Source organism: Diachasmimorpha longicaudata, chromosome 6 (assembly GCF_034640455.1).
Source record: "Diachasmimorpha longicaudata isolate KC_UGA_2023 chromosome 6, iyDiaLong2, whole genome shotgun sequence".
Lineage (NCBI taxonomy): Eukaryota > Metazoa > Arthropoda > Insecta > Hymenoptera > Braconidae > Diachasmimorpha > Diachasmimorpha longicaudata.
This window is the reverse complement of record NC_087230.1, coordinates 8,171,327-8,190,603: the sequence shown is the minus strand read 5'-3', so window position 1 is coordinate 8,190,603 and position 19,277 is coordinate 8,171,327. Positions and strand designations below refer to the sequence as shown.

The 19,277-nt window shown below is 39.3% G+C and overlaps 1 protein-coding gene across 6 annotated transcripts in view; it reads right to left on the bottom strand.

Moving 5' to 3' along the window:
• Positions 1–19,277, bottom strand: part of LOC135163998 (complexin) — a 149,187-nt gene that overhangs the window by 7,765 nt on the left and 122,145 nt on the right. For all 6 annotated transcript variants that reach the window (XM_064123936.1, XM_064123935.1, XM_064123938.1 and 3 more), the window contains one exon: positions 10,740–10,903. In XM_064123936.1, the coding sequence (XP_063980006.1) occupies positions 10,740–10,903 (164 nt within the window). The remainder of the gene's footprint in view (positions 1–10,739; positions 10,904–19,277) is intronic.

The window sequence follows — 19,277 nt, the reverse complement described above, 5'->3', positions numbered from 1 at the left end:
ATGCCATGAGTTGAATACGAGATGATGCTTACGCATGGGGATGTGTCACTGCGCTTCCACAATTCTACAGTAGATCATCACAAACAGAGGCTGTAAATGCTGACTAAGGTTTATATCTCTGGAATCCCAATGGTAAATTGGGTACCTAGGCTTTTACGATCGACATGTACGGGCGGTTACGTATTTTAGTTATTATCATAGTGCGTAGGTAGTTGAAGATGAGTGAATAATACTCAATGTTTCATTACATCATACGAAATGGGTGGGGAATATTAAAACAAATTGTGTTGTTTTTGTGAGACTTGGATTGGGAGAGACATTATTAGAATCAGTCAGGTGATTGTCATTTTTAAGTTCAAATGAAATCGGAAGGTCTTGAAACCAAAAAATTGCAGTGGTATTGAATTCTATGTAGCCTTTTTATAATTCCTCCTTCCCATAAATTCAGTTTTACGTCGGAACTTTTGAAAAATAGCTGTTGAATGCTGATAATTTTTTTTCCAACACGAACGCGTACGCGAATTTCAGCCTTTTTCGTCTGAAGCACAAAATAACCCAGAGAGTGATCTACACTGAGGGATGATAGATCATCCGTAGATAGGGGTAAAGTATCGCCTGTTAAAAGTAATTTTCACCGAAAAAAATAATAAATCATCTCTCAGTTCGAGTTATTTCATTCCCCAGGCGAAGAAAGCAGAATAATCTCTGAGGAAAATTGTGATTTGTCTGGTTTATTTAGCAAAGAGCTATTGCAAATTCCAATTCATTTTCTCTCTCGCATTAGACGCGACACGTGCCCTGGCGTAAACGAGTGAAATCAACTACCCGCATACGTGCGTTAAAAAAACCCCAGTGAATGGTCCGCATTGCGGACTTAGAAGGAAAGTTGGCAGGCGCGCAAATGCAGGCTTTTACCCTCTACCCGCTCCGTGTTCGTTAAATTAAATTATGTCAATTAGATTAAATTCTAATTTAATATGAGCTACGTGCGTCAAGCCGAGATCTAGAATGTTATTACAGTGTTGTTGTACCCTGAGTTGTTATATTGTTCGCACATTTTTCATCAGTTTTTTCTTGATTAATTCACTGATGCAAAAATTTCCCAATATTCAAGTTATTTGGAAAAATTATTCATGAGTTGCTCTCATTCTTCTTTCATACCCATTCGTTTTCCACACAGCCGAGGTATTTCGCTGACACTGACGTAAAAACGAGAACGAAATCTAGAAGAGTTACGTCATAGTTTGCGATTAAATCTTCAGATTCAACGAGAATAAAAAATATACTCTTTACAAAATGAAACAAATTACGTTCATGAATAGAATTCAGCGAAATGGGAACAACATTTTTGCGAATGTGCTGACGTAGCTATGAAAAAAAAAAAAATATTCGGTGGAAAAATTCTACCGCCCGACAGATTGAAGTGGCCGATGCAGAAATAATTGATTCGCGTTGGCTCGTGCATACCAGGCAATTTCCGCTGAAAATTCCGCTACCAGTTTCATACGAAATCTATTAAAACGTGAAGAGGATAAAAAAAATTATGGACAAAGTATTTTTCATGGTTAAAAAAATATACGTATTTCATTGAGGTATGTGATTAATTTTTTTCGCAAAGTATTCACGAAACTCGGGATGTTGAGTGGTTGTAATTAACGTCAGCATCAGAGAAACGTTTGATGTTGAGTTACGATCTCATTTGGCGTACATCGGGCTCCTTGACAAGGTGACATCATTCAGAGTCCTGACGCTAGCGCACTACTATTATTTTTATCAACTTATCAGTGAATGCGTGTACATCAATTACTTTTTTTCGAAATTAGAGCTGAGTGGTGGACCAGCACTAGAATAATTTTTTTTAGCTGAAAAAGGCTGACAGTATAAAATAATTCAGGAGTGTATATATATATCATATGTTTACTTATACATATTAACAAAAAAAATTACGACATAACTGAGTTTATCCTGTTTTTTAAAATGTAGGAACATGTACAATAGTGACAGTTTGCAGCATGGTGAGCGTCTTAAAAGGAGTCAGCCTGACTCTATTAGGAAGTCGCCATATTGAATGCAGGGACTCCCTACTAGAGTCAATTTGACCCCAGTTAAGTTCTGGTCTTCTTCTCGTCGTCTCTTTGTCATCCTCTTCAACATCTCCAACTGATTAATTCCATCCTTTTTCCTCTTGAATTCCCAGGTCGACTGTCGGCTCTACCACACCAACCCCTTCAGACTACTTTAATCTTATTAACTTAACCTAATAACACCCAGTTCGAAAGCTCTCCTCCACTCACAGTTGCTACCGTCTTTCAATTTCCACTTAAATTCTGGTTCATGTCGATAGAATTCCCATGATTGATTATCCTTCATTTTTAATTAAAATTTATTCATTATTTTTTGTCATTCAAATTCACTCATAACCACCATCACAATGTACTTCATAAAATCGACAATTGACGTGGACGGTATATAACAGTCCTTCAACACAATACCCCTGTGCATGATCACACGTATATGAAACACTCTTGTCTCCACTCTCACTGGATTCACAGGATCATTTTATTGACATCCCAACCAATTCGAGCAAGACTGACAGAGATGATGCTTTTATGTGAATTCGTTTGAAATTGGAAAGCTGTCTAGCATTTTTGACTAGTATTGTTTTTTTTTTACCTCTCAATTCCTCGCTTTGTATTCTATTGCAACTGTTGTTTTTCGTTTCTTGATTATATCGCTGGGTTCGACTGTCGGTTATTATATTTCAGGGGATGTACAAAGGGAAATTGCTTTTGAATGGATGCAGAAGACACGGGCTACATGGGATAAAGTATTTTACTGGTCGATGCTGGACGAAGTGTCAATATCATTTTGAATGTATAGTTTATAACAACGATATCCAGTAGCCAGGGAGGTTTTTCCTTTTCGGAAATACAGAGGAGTGACACTGCATACGAATTTCACTTTTAAATCGTGACAAGTCGATCGCCGAATTCTCACCCATTCCCTTTGATAAAATATTCATTCCACCATTTGGTGATAGTATTTGTGCTATTTCTGGAGGGTAATTTTTTTAGGTGAGCGCATGATAAAAAAGAAAGAATTTCGGACGGGGAGAGATGAGGTGAATAAAAAGCGCTGGAAAATCGTGGAAAATTTTACTGTGGGAGATGCAATCGTGTAGCGAAATTGTTGTTCAATAGAATATACCTTTGGGAGGCTATTTTACTATTCGTTTGATGAAAAAGCACACCTGCGGGTGCCAAAAATGTTATTTTTTTGATTTGCAAAAAAGCTTCTATGTAAATGGCTCATTAGGGAATATTAACTGCAGAATAATGACGTTAATAAGCTTCGAATGAACTAATAAAATGACATGTTGAATGACCATCGATATTGCCTGTTAACGATCCAACGAAATTCATTCCCCAATAGAAAATAATGAGGAATCAAGTTTCTATTGTGCGGTACCTGAAAAATTCTATTTTCGGCTCATCAAAGAGAAAATGCGAGGCCTTTTTGTTATTGCCAGATTGAATTATTCAAATAACAGTAGCAGAAATTGATTTCCGATCGAGGGCGGTCATTTGAGGTTGTACTGCAGTCTGAATAGCATAAAATAATCTAGCTGAGGTTTAGTACACGTAACACGGAGCGAGTATTGAGCGGTGGTTGGTTCGTTTCGTCCACTCTTTCGATAGAGACTGGTACATTAAAATTTCATCATAGCCTATATTAAAGCAAATCGATTCTATAATTCAGCTATCGACCTCTAGCCCTCATTGCTTCTTTCCCCGAAGTTCTTACTTCATTTCGGAAATTCAACCTCTTCGGCAATGCTATTTTTAACCTCACGAAGGAAAGCTTTTCAACACTTTTCTCGAGAGGAAATAGAGGCCATTTTCTAAGGCAAAACTCGTCGAGATTTTGTTAATTAAATTCCTCAATAAATTGACTCTGGTCTGAAGTGTTATGAGTAAGGAATTATGAGAGAGACTGATTGCTGCAATCGATCACTGATATTCGAACGATCAGCTGCTAAAAATAAGATAAATAAAAATCGGGTCAACGAGAAATCCACATCAAGCAAAGTCGATTCCATAATTCGGCCATTCAAGTTTTCGTATTGCTACCCCTCTCTTCAAGTATCTCCCTCCATTCAGAGGTGAATTAAATCCCTCTTCCGATGTCACGATTAAACTCAAAGGGAAAAGCTTTTCAAAATTCTTTTCCTTCATCTAAAAACTGAAAGCTCGTTTATTAGTCTCGTCGGGAGGCGATCAAACGTCTCGCGTGCTGGTCTGCACTATAACTTGTACACGTTAATTGGGGTTTGTCGTGCTATCACGCTGGAGAACCTAGAAACACACTATGACCCACATAGTTAAATGTACTGGAAAGAATGGTAAAAGGAACAAAGGCTGAGGGGAAGTGTGGATTCAATGTTGAGGACTCTTGTTGTTGCAATTAGGCGGTAGTCGTCTCGAGATGGGGAAATGTCACAGCTCAAGGTCACAGTAAAATAGAAATTTGAGAATTAAATGTCATTGGTTGCAGTGATATTTCATTTTTTTTTTGATTATATGAATTTCATTTATGAGTTGGGTTTTGACTTTAATGACTTTGGCCCTGATGGATCATCAGAATGTGTCAGGGTGGGTAGACTGATGCGTCATTTTTTCTGATTAAGTAAGCGCTTTTGGAGTAAGTGTGCATTCGTCTTAACGTCCCCTGGGGGACATCGCTGGGGAAAAGCTGGAATTACTTGGGAAATAAGAAGATGTATGAGTAAAAATAACGAGACGTCTTTCTTTCCGCTTTTCTTGTCTTTTTCTTTCATTGTTCTTGTACTTAGATGAAAAGACAATCGCATTTTCAGTCGGGAAATCTGAGACTCTTCATTATGATGGGAATCTGTAGCTGGAGCTCATTGTTCATAATTGAGAGGTTGGAGTGGAGCATGGTTTTAATTGATAGACGGGGATTAAATTTTTTTCTCCCTTTTTTCACCTCGACACAAAACCCGTCGATGCGCGGAGTCGAATTTCTATTTAATTATGATCCATTCTACTGAAAATTTTATGCGAATCGACGTTATGATAAAATACTGGATAATTCTGACAGTTGACGACATTGAAAAACATTTTAACGACATAAACTCACGGTATTTTTCAGATATTTCGTACACTGCTGTGCAAAATTTCATAAAATGATTGATGAGTATTACAACATTCGGTTGATTATTAAAGGTTAAAAATCCCTTGACTGAGATTTCAATGAGTGAAAAAGTTAATAAAAATTCATAAATTGGAGTAATATCCTGACATTTCGCTGAAGTACCGGTTGTAAAAGGCCGGGTACAATGAAAATGCCGGTGATCCTATGTTTATTTTACCAATCGTAAATTGATTACGACCCAGCGGATAAAAAATTATTCAAAAGGTTAGGCTGTCCAATGGGAACATAATTTTATGCTTCAAGTGCTTTAAAAATATTCCGAGTAAATCTCATGTATTATATCCGCTTGATTTTAAGATAAGTCTCTGGGAGGGGAGGTTTGAAGAATATTTTTGAGGTAAATTGGATTGGTATTTCATTGAATAATGCGGTTTGGGTAACCAGGGGCAATCACTTGGTCACCGACGAATACCAACCCGAAGTGATTTAGATCAGCACTGAAAAGTAGTTTGAGTTTCACCTCAGGGGAGGATATGTAGGATGCTAGTGAGTGAGTGAGTGGTAGAAATAGGAAGAGTCAAGTGTCCTATTCGACGATAAATCGCATCTCGTTTCGCGACAGGCCGTTTCGGTCAACCAACCGCAAGGAATCTGAGCGCGTAACGAGAATCTACACTGGCCGTCCTGTGCCTTCAGTGGACCGCTGAACTTAACGAGGAATAATATATAACGCTTGACAAGGCATATACTGGGGGGAAATTGCCTATTATACGAGCCTTCCCAATTAGCCACAAAATTTCATTCATGCCTGGGCGAATTACAGCCGGGATGGAGTTAATGTGAAGTATATTTTCCTTGGAGGGCATCGAACTTTTTCGCTAAACTCGAGTACTCCTCATTACGGCTCCAGCCAAGACTATCAACAATTTCTAATGCATTGTAAAAATCAAGAAGCGCTTCAAATTTATTTACCACTCTTTCAATTTTTTCTTCATTAATTAATTGTCCGAATATCTGATAACATTTGATACTAAAAAATTGAGAAAAAAATACCCGAAGAAATATATATTTTCCACGAGAACAGTAATTCTCAGAACGAGAACATGAGGAATGAAGATTGAGGGGGAACCATAGAAATCGTTAACAGACTCATGGATTTAAATGGTTGTGATAAGAAGTACTCAATGTCAAGCAAGATAGGTCAGGTTATACCGCAGTTACACGTGTGAGGAGCGAATGAGATCGCGCGAGTACAATACGACTCGTTTTACTTCATTCGTATACTGGCAAGACGACACTGACGGGGTTTACGACGCGTGTACTCATGTTATATAACCCAGCATAAAGGCACTACGTTCACGATAGAAACACTAAAAATTATTCCACAGCGATTGGCTGTAAATCAAATAAACGCTGCACATTGAATAACGCTTTTCATTTCAACAGTTGTGCATGTGCAGTTGAATAATGAGTTACAGTTATAAATATAAACGTGATGACTATTTTATTCTGCACACATGGGCCGAGGATTTCACTCGTGTGACAATTTTTCATCATCCTTCGTGTTGTTGTTTTTTTTATTTCTCTTTTTTTGCGCTTCGTACCCAGGTCATGGAAATATTTTCACGTATTTTTTTTAATGGATTGGCCTCACCACGTTTATAATCTCGTTTTCTACACTCACCTATGAAATTTCACTTTATCACAGTCATCATGTATTCGAGATTGTTCACTATTTGCGTGTTTATCTGCACCTAGGTGGAATTGTCCGATTGCCCGAGGCATAAAAGCCAGTGCCACATCTCTCTTCGTACTTGATTTCTCTCTATTTTCAGTCTTTTCCGGGTTAACTCGAATCACCCGGGGATTTATCGTTCCACTATTATCTTTCAACCCCTTACCTCATCCCCCCGAAAAATCCACCCTGTTTATCCAGATATGTTTGTGCAGTGGAACATTGTAACAAACTTGATTATTCAGTGGGTTAATTAAATGAGTTGATTCATTTGTTGCTGCAATTGTATTTTTTTTTCCTGGTATGAAAGCGGTATATTTCAGCTGAATGGAATTCAAGTTTTTATTGTTACATGAGTGTGACCGGTGTGCGGAAATATTTACAAATTAATTTAAATTTTTATTCAACGTGGAATTGCATTCAGCAGTATAAATACACCAGTTTGCATCGAGAATTTTCAATGAGCCACTGTTCCACAAATTTCCAGGTGGTTAAATAGAATTCATGATTTTAACAGATTATGCGCTGATGATTTATATTATCAAATGGTAATTCGGGGTTTAATCTTTGCGACAGGGGATGAAAGAGTAATTGGAGGGATTTGGGGGGCAGAGGTATTTTTATTACTTCATCTACACCCTAAATGAGATTCAGTGTCACCCTCCCAAAATTACTGATCAACCGCTCAGAATTCAATTTTCTTTTGATAGCGAAGATCTCATTGATTAAATTTCGCCGGGTCTCATGCGTCATGAATATGGCAGTGTTACAACACGTGATACAAATCTCCATTCGAATGCCAACTGATGAATGTAAAAAAAAGACGGATGAAAAAATAAATGTTGACGAATCTAGAAATAAATTCCAACCGCACATCGATGGTTAATTTTACCCCATTGAAAAAAATAAAATACATCTCATAAAATGCACAAGAACGGAATAAAGAACGTCAATTCATGCAATGTCAGATAATGACGGGCAATTGGTCCGTAATCGGTTCGCGTGTGGGGCGCAAAACGTGACAAGCTACTCGACAGCAACCAAAGAAAGACAGCTTTCTGGTTTATTGCCACCATTGGATATGCACCAATAGCAGAGGATGAAAATGAGGAGAAGAATACGAAGAGGGAGAAATATGAATGATACGGGGAAAAATGGAAAGCGAAGAGCTGGAAAAAGCCACAAACCGAGTGCTTTACTACTCGAATTGTCACCATAAGCAATTCCGTTTGCCGTCATAGACGACGGACACCAGCTAAATATTTAATCAATACCCTTTATTCCCCGGTGATTTGGTTTTGAAAAATGAAATAGCCGGGTTGGGGAGAATTTTTTATTCCAATTATTCAGCCCCAAATAGTTCATCACTCCATTTCATCGGTGAATAGAAAAATGTTTTCTGGCGATTCAATGGGATACCTCATATCAATTTTCGGCTTTTCAGTCTCTAGCGTAAGGGATTACGAGGTGCGATTTGTGGGATTCGGTTGGATACCGGGAGCACAATTTGGAATTTCCGGATTTACGATTGCTGGTGGAAACACGCGTGTTTATCTTATCCCCCTTCTCATTGGTGGTATAAAGGGCGATTGGCGGTGTTATCGGTACTGGCATTCCACTGGGATTCCAATTTGCGCGTGAATTCATTTGATTATTTTTCATTCTCTGTCGATACGAGCCACTCAGCCGTATACGCACACACATATTGTGCGTTGAGGGGGAAGTGAAGTGCCTTCGAATGGTGTGGATGGCATATTCAACTGCTAAATTCGATATTTTCATTGCTGTCTGCCTTCTTGAGATGTCAGCGAATAATCCGTAAAACGTAGACTGGAGAGTGTCCCGTGCAAACTGTTGTGTTATTTTATGCATGAAACTACACCGATATCACTAGTCTCCCCTGTAGTTGTTCTTCTCTTCCCGCGCTCACAGTGCTCGTGACAGCTTGTTTTATAATGGAATTTGCATTTCAAGTCAGCGTGAACAAGCAGATGTAATCGAGGAGTCTAAACCCAGAACCTTTCATTGAATTTATGAGGACTGGTGTTATCACTGTTTGAGGGAATTGAAATTCCCAAAGTCCCATTGAGTCCGATCATGAGAAAGATAATTATAGAGGGTATTAATTAAAGAGAAAATTACTATAAAAATTTCCATTGCACCGAATTCATTGAAATTAATTATTGCCGAGGAACGCCCCTTATTATTATCCAATTTTCATAAATTTATGATTTTTATGGGCAAAGGAACATGAAAAAAAAACTTTTGGATAAAATTTAAACCTCGAGAGGGCGAAATGACAATTAACCACTTTTCATGTCAAGTTTTGTTGGAAAAATTGCACTTGAGAGGCTCATTTCTGTAATAAATTTTTACCCAACGATAAACTGGAATATTCGAAAGGAATTTACTATTCTTTCGGGGATATTCTTCAGGCTCTTGCGCACGAATTGAACTTGTAAAAATTCTCAGCACGTGTAACGCAAATTGCCGTTGAAAAAAAAAATTCAACACACCGGAACGGACGGCCGTAATATTCCAGCAAATATTTTCATTCATAAATGAAGAAGGGATAAAACTACAGTAGATGTATGAATAAAAAGCCCACGGCTTGCACATTCTCTTTGTAGTCTCGACTTTATTGCCGTCCCGAGAGCGCATATCGTGCAGTATCTTTCAAGAATTTTGCCAAGGGCTTAGGGACTTTCTCCTGCAATATTTACATGCAATATGCAATCCAAACGCGTTCTAGTTTCTTTTTATAAAGCCTCCGACCTACACCACTTGTTTTTACCTCTCCCTCTCTTCCTCATTCCTCCTCTTTCACCCTTCAAATATCGATCTCGGGAATTTCATACCCACGGTTCAGGGTCACATAACCGTGAGGCTATCCCGAGAGTATCGTTGTCTCAAAATAACTTTTTATGATTCAAAAAATCGAGGTAAAAAACGTAGGACACGGTATTCTTGTATCGATATTTCATCGGCGAGAGGAATGACGGGGCAGAGGACCGATGAAACTCGATTTCCTCTGTGCACTGTACTGTCGTAAATGTGTATGTCAGTTGGTGAAACGTGGATGTGTCAAAGACAGCGGGGAAAACCGGTGGAATTCCGTTGAATGAGGGCTATCACAGAAATTCCCCATTGCCTCTAGTGGACAAAGGCTCTTCTCTCATATGTATTTCTCGAGATTTCTCCGTTCTCTAGTCTTGAAATATTGGCGAACAGGGTACTATAGGTGCATTCAGTAATCTGTGATATGTTTCTTCCTGCAGTTACCTTACCGTACCTCTTGTGCATCAAATAATACCGAAGGAATAATCGGATTATGGGATTGACCTGAAAAATAAAGATGGCAACGGACGAGCGAATCAAGGAGAATAGCAGACTCGCGGATCCATCCAGATAAGCGGCTTGATGTATATTCGATAATAATCAGGTGAATTTTTTCCCCCATTTCTTTGTTCAGAACAAAAAAAAAAAAGAAAAAAAAAAACAAAAAGTCTTTGGTGTGGCGTGTTAGACTGGAATAAACATCCACTAAGAGGTCACTAACTACGATGACGGCGGGGGAGGGGTGGTGGTAGGGGGGAGAGAGAGCGGTAATTGCGGCAGTTTTCAAAGCCTCGAATTAAGGACGCAGTGTTATTGTCGATCGTGATAAAACAGGGAGAAAGAGCATAGTAATAGCGGGGGATAAAGTAACAAGTTTTCTATAGTCGTTGGACGATAAGAATCTCACGTGTAAATGTATCTCCGTGTGTTGGGAAATTGAGAGAAGGGGATGGAAATTGAATGGAATAGGATGATCATAAAAAAATCTGACCTTATCTCTGATCTCCTGTCGTACTTTTTCTCGTTCCTCCTCCATCTTGCGGTGCTTCTCCTTTCGTCTCTCCTCAGCCTCCCTGATGGCCTCCTGTCTCTCCCTCTCGGCCTCCTCCTCCTTCTCCTTGTCGTCATCGTCACCACCCTCGCCGCCTACCGCCCCTGGGGGAGGAGATAAAAGGTAAATTAGGGGCATTTGTTAGGGATTTGAATGGAATTGACGGTCGTCAAGTGGTGAGATGCACTTGCCGAAATTTTTTTGAGATATTCCGGGGGTCAATTACGGGGGATTTTCGGTATATTGCTTTATCGTAGACACTTCGAGGGTGGAAAGTGTCAATTTTGTGAGAGCCAAGGGGACCTGGAAATTTCAGCTGAATTTTAATCCAGAAATTGATCGATATCAGGAAATCAGGCGAGAATATTCTTGAATATTTGATTATATGCAAATGACTGTAATTTAGTGGTAAATATTCATGTTCTGATTGGCAATACTAGGCCATTAGTGACTTTTAGTCTGTTCAGAGATGATTTTTTAGAAAAATTTTCTCCTGACCTTAACATTTCATAAATTTTCTCACTCCTAAATTCAAATCAAATGACTAGCCATCGGAAATTGTAGTGGTTTTCAATGACACATGACAAGATGGGTCTATTTCGTAACTAAACACCGTTCGTTGCACCGTTGTCGGCAATAAAATACGATTTGTGGAACTGTGGAAGTAGACTCAGACAGTTGGGTGTTTCTGGTGAGAGGGTTGATTCTGGTATTTGGAAATGCGCGTGTAAGCTTTCTCTAATGGACACCACCCGCGAGGATTGACCCAGTAACGACCTTGCACAACGAGCACCCCTTATGACCTCGTTTGTTCGGTGACCTTTAAACGAGTTCTGGGCGGTGCGCCCCCAGCATTTCATACATTCTGGGATTTCCTTCGTAATCTAATGTTCATTGCTCGCCTGTAAATTCTCACCGGAGTGTGTGGCTTTTCGGAAATTTTGGTGGTGAGAAAACCAAAGGATCTATTTTACATCGAATGAAATGTGAAAATGTCGGCTCAAATGTATATCCGGTGGGTATGAGTGAGTGCCATACAAACCGACGACATTCGAAATAGCATTTGGTAGTGTGGGCTGAGTTATCGATACTCGTATGTGCTGCTACGTGCCTCGCACAGAAACACCCGTTGACAAACGATTTTCAGTTGGTGAGAGGTTCACTTCAGTTTCCGAATCGTCGATTACATTGGACGACAATTTGGGAACGATTGGCCGGGGCTTAACGCACGACTTGGAGCCACTGTTCTGCCGAGGCAATATGTCTTGAGGTGAATTTTTTCTTTATTTTTGTTTTTCATCTGCACTTCTGCGAGAACATTTTGCTGGTTTTATCGAAATCAATTTTTTAGGATTTTCAGGGAGATTGAGGTACTCCAGTGAGTGAAGCAGGACCGAGATTTGATGGAGGAAAGATTGGAAGTGAAGTTGTTCATGTTTCATCATCGAATATAGAAAGCACTCAACTAAATTACCCAGTGGCGAATTTGAAATTTTTCATCGTGAATTGTGCTGTCAACCTAACTCTTTCAATTTTAAGGTGTTCTCGCCATGTGCTACTGGCGAATATTTTCACGTCACGCTGTGCAGTGAGGAGAGTTTACTTCATGATGTGCTTCGTACAGATAATTGATTGAATGTCACTGCTTCAAAAGAATTCAAGAAATTGGGGCATTAAAATGTTTTTCCTTCCCTTGTATTCAATATTCCTTGTAGAAGCTCCCAGCTACCCCTGAAATCACCATTTCTCCCCCGCATATTTTATTTTATTCCCTTTATTGAAGCCTGTAATTTAAAATACATATCCTCAAGCTCTTCGGTCCAGCAGAATTAACACTCCCCAATTGGTTGAGCTACTCCGTCTGAAATTATTAGCGCGTGCTAGTCTCTTATTTTTCATACCCCCTCATTCCCTTTTTCTCCTTATTTTTTCACACTCCGGATTATTCCAATTAGCGCCGAGGAATTAATGGGTAAAAAAAAAGACATCCAGAATTACTTTTTTTTTCAGCCGCTCGTTCTATGCCCTCTTTTCACCCTCGATTATTGTTCCTCCAATTTCGTCGGGGACAGTTCCGGTTTTCGGAATGTACCCGGTGAAACTTGAAATAATAGATCGTCAGGGAGATGCGAAGAAATGAGATTATCACTTCATCATTAAAATCGTGAAAAATTCGCAGCTGCTTTGATAAGGATAACGATCTTCCATACTCTCGCACAAACCACTCGACCCACATACTAAAAGCCTTTCAACATTTTCCCTCACTTCTTCAGCCTCTCCCACTTTTTTTTCCCCCCTCCTTATCAGCTCCACACGAGCCTGATGAAACTTTTGACCGTGATACCATCGACAATGCCTCAATGGTCAACTTGTCTTCCCATTTTGAAGGCTTCGAGAGCCCATTTATATACCGTCTAGTGTGACAAAAAGAATTGAAGCGCTCAAAGATACGCCAGGAGAATGATCGGAGCTCTGGGTGAGAAAAATAAAATGAAAAAAATGGGGAGGATAAAAAAATCAAGGGGATAAAGACGATTGAAAGGCTCTTTTCTGCACAAATATACAGCTCATAATATTGAGAACGTGAATGTTGGAAATTCTTCCTGCAGAGAAATCGTACGATAGAGCAGTACGAATCCTTCTCCCTTTGCCAAACCCCCGCCCACCCCTTAATCTTTCAACGGACTAATAAAACGTGGTTAAGCTTGGGCGCCAGAGTGGAGCTTCAATGGTGAAATAGCTCTATATTCACCATCTTTATCTCACTCGCCGCAAATCCGGGGATGGAAGTGGGTTAATTTTCTACCCCTGTACCTATAGCACGGATAATGTATCTCGGTCGAGACTGAGTTATTAACTTGTGTTGTCTTCCAGTTGTTAATATGTTTGTCTCAGACACAACCTGGGGAGGGGGAGACTTTAAGATCCTCACACTTGGAAAGAACAGATTATTCTGTTTACGATGTTTGTTGCAGTGTACCGAACTCTAAAGGAATCGTTTATCGGAGTTGAGGAATAAGACATTCAAACCTCGTGAAATATTTATTTGCGTATTTTTCTGCGATGGAAAAATCTAAATTTTACGCGAATGAACATGAATATTTATTCAGTCGGAATAATTCACTGAGGTCCCGGTAAAGAACGAAGAAAAATCATGAAAATTTTTAGATTGGAATATCCGGAGTTTATTGGATATCCCCCTGATTTCCGCTGAAGACAAACACATCGAGAGCACACACCGTAGCTGCCATCGAAAATGCTGATTCCCACATTTCCCCAGGCCCCTACCATCGTAATCTGAGTTATAGCACGCCTGTATTGATGTTTACCCCGGAAGGATATCATGGTGGGGGGTGGAGAAGGGGTGATAGGGGGATGAGCTGAGTATTTCTTTAAACTTCTCAACAGACTTCACAAAATGAGAGTTGATAGGGAGTGTATGGAGTCGACCGAGATGGATGGTAGAGAGGGACGTTTATGCACTTCTCCCAGTCGTTAAATACACGACTTGTAGGTACCATTAGCATCTATTCTGTATCTATTTACCTGACGTTAGGGGAATGGTAAGTCTGCTTTCTAGGAAGTTCCTCCACTAGTGCTATACCAACTCTCCGGTAAGTTCGTGACTGGTAACAATAGACTGTTCGTTCAGCCGATAATTTGCTTCCTCTGTCTTTCTTCAAACTCATCCTGTTCTGGTCTGCGCTGCTGTTCCGCCCGAATTCCCCGTGCACGTCTCCTCTTTATTTTCTTCGTCGATAAAATCCCTACCATCTCGATTCCATCGCCGTCCCCACGGCTCCTGGCACATCCCCTCTTCAATCATCAAACATTATCTTAAGACGCGAAAAGAAAGGGGTGGAAAATCGACTCTCATCAGGGGCTCGGTCTGTCTCTCTCGTCCCCCTCACCACCGCCTGGCAGGGTCCCCACGTGTGGTTGTATTGTTTCGAAATGAGAAACTAGTTGGGAACGATCTACCTCTCGATAGGTTATACTCGATGAGGGAGAACTTCCAGGAATCGGGTTAAGCTCCCAGTCTACCTCGGTGCATGATGCTGTCAGGTGTAGGGCATCTGCGCCTCGTGATTGGGCGACTCCCTCTTCCTCTCTCTCTCTCTCTCTCCTCTCTCTACTTCCTTTTTCCTATTCTGTGTTGAATTGTGTCCGTTCAATTTCCTTCTCTCTTCATTCTCGATATCCATCGTACAGTCGAAGCGTTTGTAACACCCTCGTAAAAGCAGGAACGAGTTAAAATGCAGATCCAATTTCTTTTGCAGTGGGATGTGAGGCATTTCAAAATGGTGAAATAGGGTTTTTTTTTCTGTCGGTGATAACTCGGAAAAGAACTGCCAGCACAATCCGAGAATACTTCGACGGGTAAATGATAAAATTGCAAATTTTCTTGTCCGACTGGTTTATTTTATTTCTCGATCGTTTCATCCTTCACTTATTTTATCTTTATTGGAGCGATTTCTTTTATTTTAGGGGCAAAGCCGGGTGGCCATGCTCTATACATAAATAAGTTGATGCGATTGGAAAGAATGGTTTGGTCGAGCGCGTGGAGAAATGAGCATTTGACGGGGTGAAATGATCGAGACAGATGCGGCAAATTCTTGAAAATTTTTCGAAACTTCACATTGGATTTTAGCTCTTTAAATTATTTTTTTTCCTAAGCCCTTCAGCGATTTTACATTCCTCAATGAAGTGCAGTATTTCCTTCATAATTGTGTTATGAGCCTGTGTCCGATGGAATTCATCGCGATAAAATAATCCAGTAAAAATTCTCGGTCATTCTACTCAGGCAGTTCATCCGATTCAGAGTAAACTCAATACAACGCATCTACGGGGTAATGCGGGGTCAGAGGAGCTATGAGAATGGCACGCGATTGCATCCCCCTTTCACGACCAATGCGGAAAGGAAAAACGAAGGGGATGAATTCTACTCTTCTTCATTCCTATCTTTGGCGCAGACCGATCGTTTTCGTTCGTGCCGCCTGGAAATTCGCGTGCTTGGATTGAAATATATTCCGTGGGATTCGTTATTTATAGCTTTCGCATTGGTGAAGGTCCCACTATTTGATGGAAAAACATGTGCCCCGTCTCGGTTTAAATCATTGCCTGGACTCTGAGGAAAACACTTTCCCATTCAAATCAAAATCACGACATTCAATTCTCGAAGGCAACTGTCATATCACTTTTTCAAAATGTAACAAAAAATATCTAATAATGACAATAAAGCGGCAATTCAATTAAGTTAATAATGAAACTCTTAACAATTACCAAGGGACAATTATTGTGTCAAAGTTGGTAATTTTTATCTCCCTCGGAAATCATCATAAAAGAGTTTGGAAAATATTGTGATGGGCAATAAAAAGAGCAGTTGACAAGTTAGAAAATTTTTTAATTTACTTAGTTAGTTCCTTAATGGTGTTCCTCGTGCATTAAGTTCTAATATTTCTCGCGATATTGGGGCGGGCGTTTGGAAATTGACCGGGGAAATAGTCTGAGCAGAAAAAGTGGGAGGCAAGAGAGACCGAGTTAGTAGTCTCGGGTCGTAAATCGGACGATGAAATTGCGGTGAGGCGCACTCTCACTCTCTCCTCCACCAAAAGTCCCATCGTGTGCCATGCGGCCTTTATATACCGCATTGCAGAGACCCACCACAAGTAAAGTGAACGCTTGCATAAAAGCCCATACTACTTCAACAACACGTACTCAAATTTTTTTCATTTCCCTAATTAACGAATTTTCCGAAAAAAAAAACGGAGGAGCAAGGGGGTGATGTTTTACTCCTGTGATTTATTATCCCTGGCAATCGCCATTTACATATTCACAACGCATATCTGTCCGCTAACTGGATGTTGAAACTCCCCCGAAACTTCTAACTGAGACAGTTTCGTGTGGTGCAAACGAGTTTGAATTGATATTCACGATCGAACGTTTAAAGACTTCGGGAATGGGCGCCTGTCTCGATAACTTAGTTCCCACCCAGTTTCTAGAATTTATCTCACCCCGCTCCTCCTCACCCTCACCGAGAATTTCCATTTCTCAATGTGTTAGTGGAAATCATTCTTTGAAACCATATCAACTAATTTGGGGATAAAATATTCTATTGAGGTGAATGTACATTATTCAACAACAATAGATACAACTCAGCACGATAAAGTGATAGTGTTCGTACTATTTATTAGTATATAATATAATATATAATGTGTATATAATCCAATGGTGGTGGGTATATAATAAAAATTTAAAAAGAGTAAAAAATAAAATAATCGATAAACTAATTTTTCAAAGCTACGATAAACTTGAAATATTTCTCCGTCTAGTACATCCTCCCCCAAATATATTTCTCACCGAAAATGTTCTATCAATTTTTTAATAGAGAACTGCACCATCAATAATATTCATCGGGGCGTTTGTCTTCCGCTGGAGTAAAGAGGACAGAAAAAACTTTAAACACGCTGTTGAACGAGAGAATTAATCATCCCGTGTTTGATACCCGCTTGTCGATTAATCTCGACAGCGAAGCCCGTCCGCCAAGATGGAAAACTTCGATCGCGGTTAAATTATTCGCAATCAGTGGTGTCAGACGATCGATCTCCGGGATGAGCCCAAGCGACACCAGTGGACATGTGGTTGAACTTGTGGGACTTCATCCAGAAGAAAAAAGAGTTGAGGGGGAAAAAAAAAATGCTGAGTCGAAATGTACACAAACGCTTGGCCTAGATACTCTCTCATTTTTTTCCCCTCCCTCCACTAATACCACGACGAGCTCCTGTGAAAATCCCCCGCGTACCTTCCGGTGCGAAGAAGCCTCATGCATGAATCAGAGAATCACACTGGAGCTTTTCCGAAAAAAAAAGGAAGAAGCTGAAAATGCATATGAAAGTGTTTAGACGTTTTTTCGCAGAGTTAAAGTCTTCTCATCCAATCCGCGAGTATCTTGAAAAAAAAGGGAGAAAAACTATGAAAAGCTCTGGAACGCTCCAGGCAATATACAACAAGCCAACGAAGTCAACCACTGCACACAATGACTTTCATTTTTCAGTTGGTTTTATTCTCTCCCGTTCACTCCGTATACCTGACTTTTTTCAGACATTTTTTTCCATACTCGTGAGTTTGACTTCAGGGGTGGAGGGAGGCTTTCTTTTGAGGGAGGAAAAAATTTACGGCATGTGGAGGCAAAGTTTCTTAATTAAAAAAAAATCCACGTAACGCGATAACTAAATTATTGAATCATGTTTTAGGAAAAAATAACGATAAAACCACATCATTAATGGCAGGCCTTGATTACCTACTGATCTTATTGATTAATTGATGTTTAGAGTGGAGTCGGATTAATTAATTTTACTAATTAATGTTACGGATTATGGTGGCGGAAATAATGAGGGGAAAATAAAGACATGAATCTCGCCAGTTCGCAATTCTACTAAAATTATTTGTTTAATGGCGATTGTTTAATACCGAATGAATTATTTGTTTAATAATGCACCACTGATTGATAGTTACGGGATTTAATATGAAATAAATGCTTCGCTAGTTGGAAACATTTTTAATATGCCACAATGAATAAATATTAAATTATCTGTCATCGGAAAATCAGCCGAAAGCTCAATGATTGCTCATAGTGTCTACTATTTACTCGTATTATTGGCGAAGTGAGGTCTGGAATTATCCAAGCGCCATGTTAATTCATTTGATTGATTCCTACGCAAGTTAATATTTAACAATCAATGTTTGTAGAATTTGTAGGTTTAATAATATCCAACGAGTACCATACAAATATCCAAAATTCCGATTGAAAAATACACGGAACAGGAGACTAACATTTCAGTATGATTTCACGGGGGAAACAGAACCCGATTCACACGATCATTATTTTCACGAACGTAAAATGCAATATTCATTAATTAATTGAATTACTGGTACCAATTACAAGCCAACGATCGATATTTATATATTTTTAAAACTAATATATCGATGAATAGACCTTGAATATGAAAAAAATAAAACGTGACTTTCAATACTAAAAAAATTCCACGTAACAGGAAAATAACTATTAAATAATATTCAACACACAGAAGGCAATCAAATGAAATCATTAATCATATCCCCTCACAACCTCCCGATATTATTGCCTAATTGATCCCTAGAATCATTGAAACGTGGTATTCATTAAATCCGTTAATTAATATCAGGAGTTAAATTTCAACAATGAATGAATTGAAATAAAGATATTCATCGCGCCAGTTTATAAAATTTATTTGTTTAATAGCGCATCAATGAGTACAACTTTAATATCGAAGCTCATGATAACCTCATTGGGGAATAGTATCCAAAAAGGGATATCACACGATATGAGCAATTCCAAATGAAATTACTTTCCGCCAAAGTCCTTGATAAATACAATCCATCCGTTTAATGATCGAATTCATGGTAAACTCATACGATATTATTTTAATGGTCAAGAAT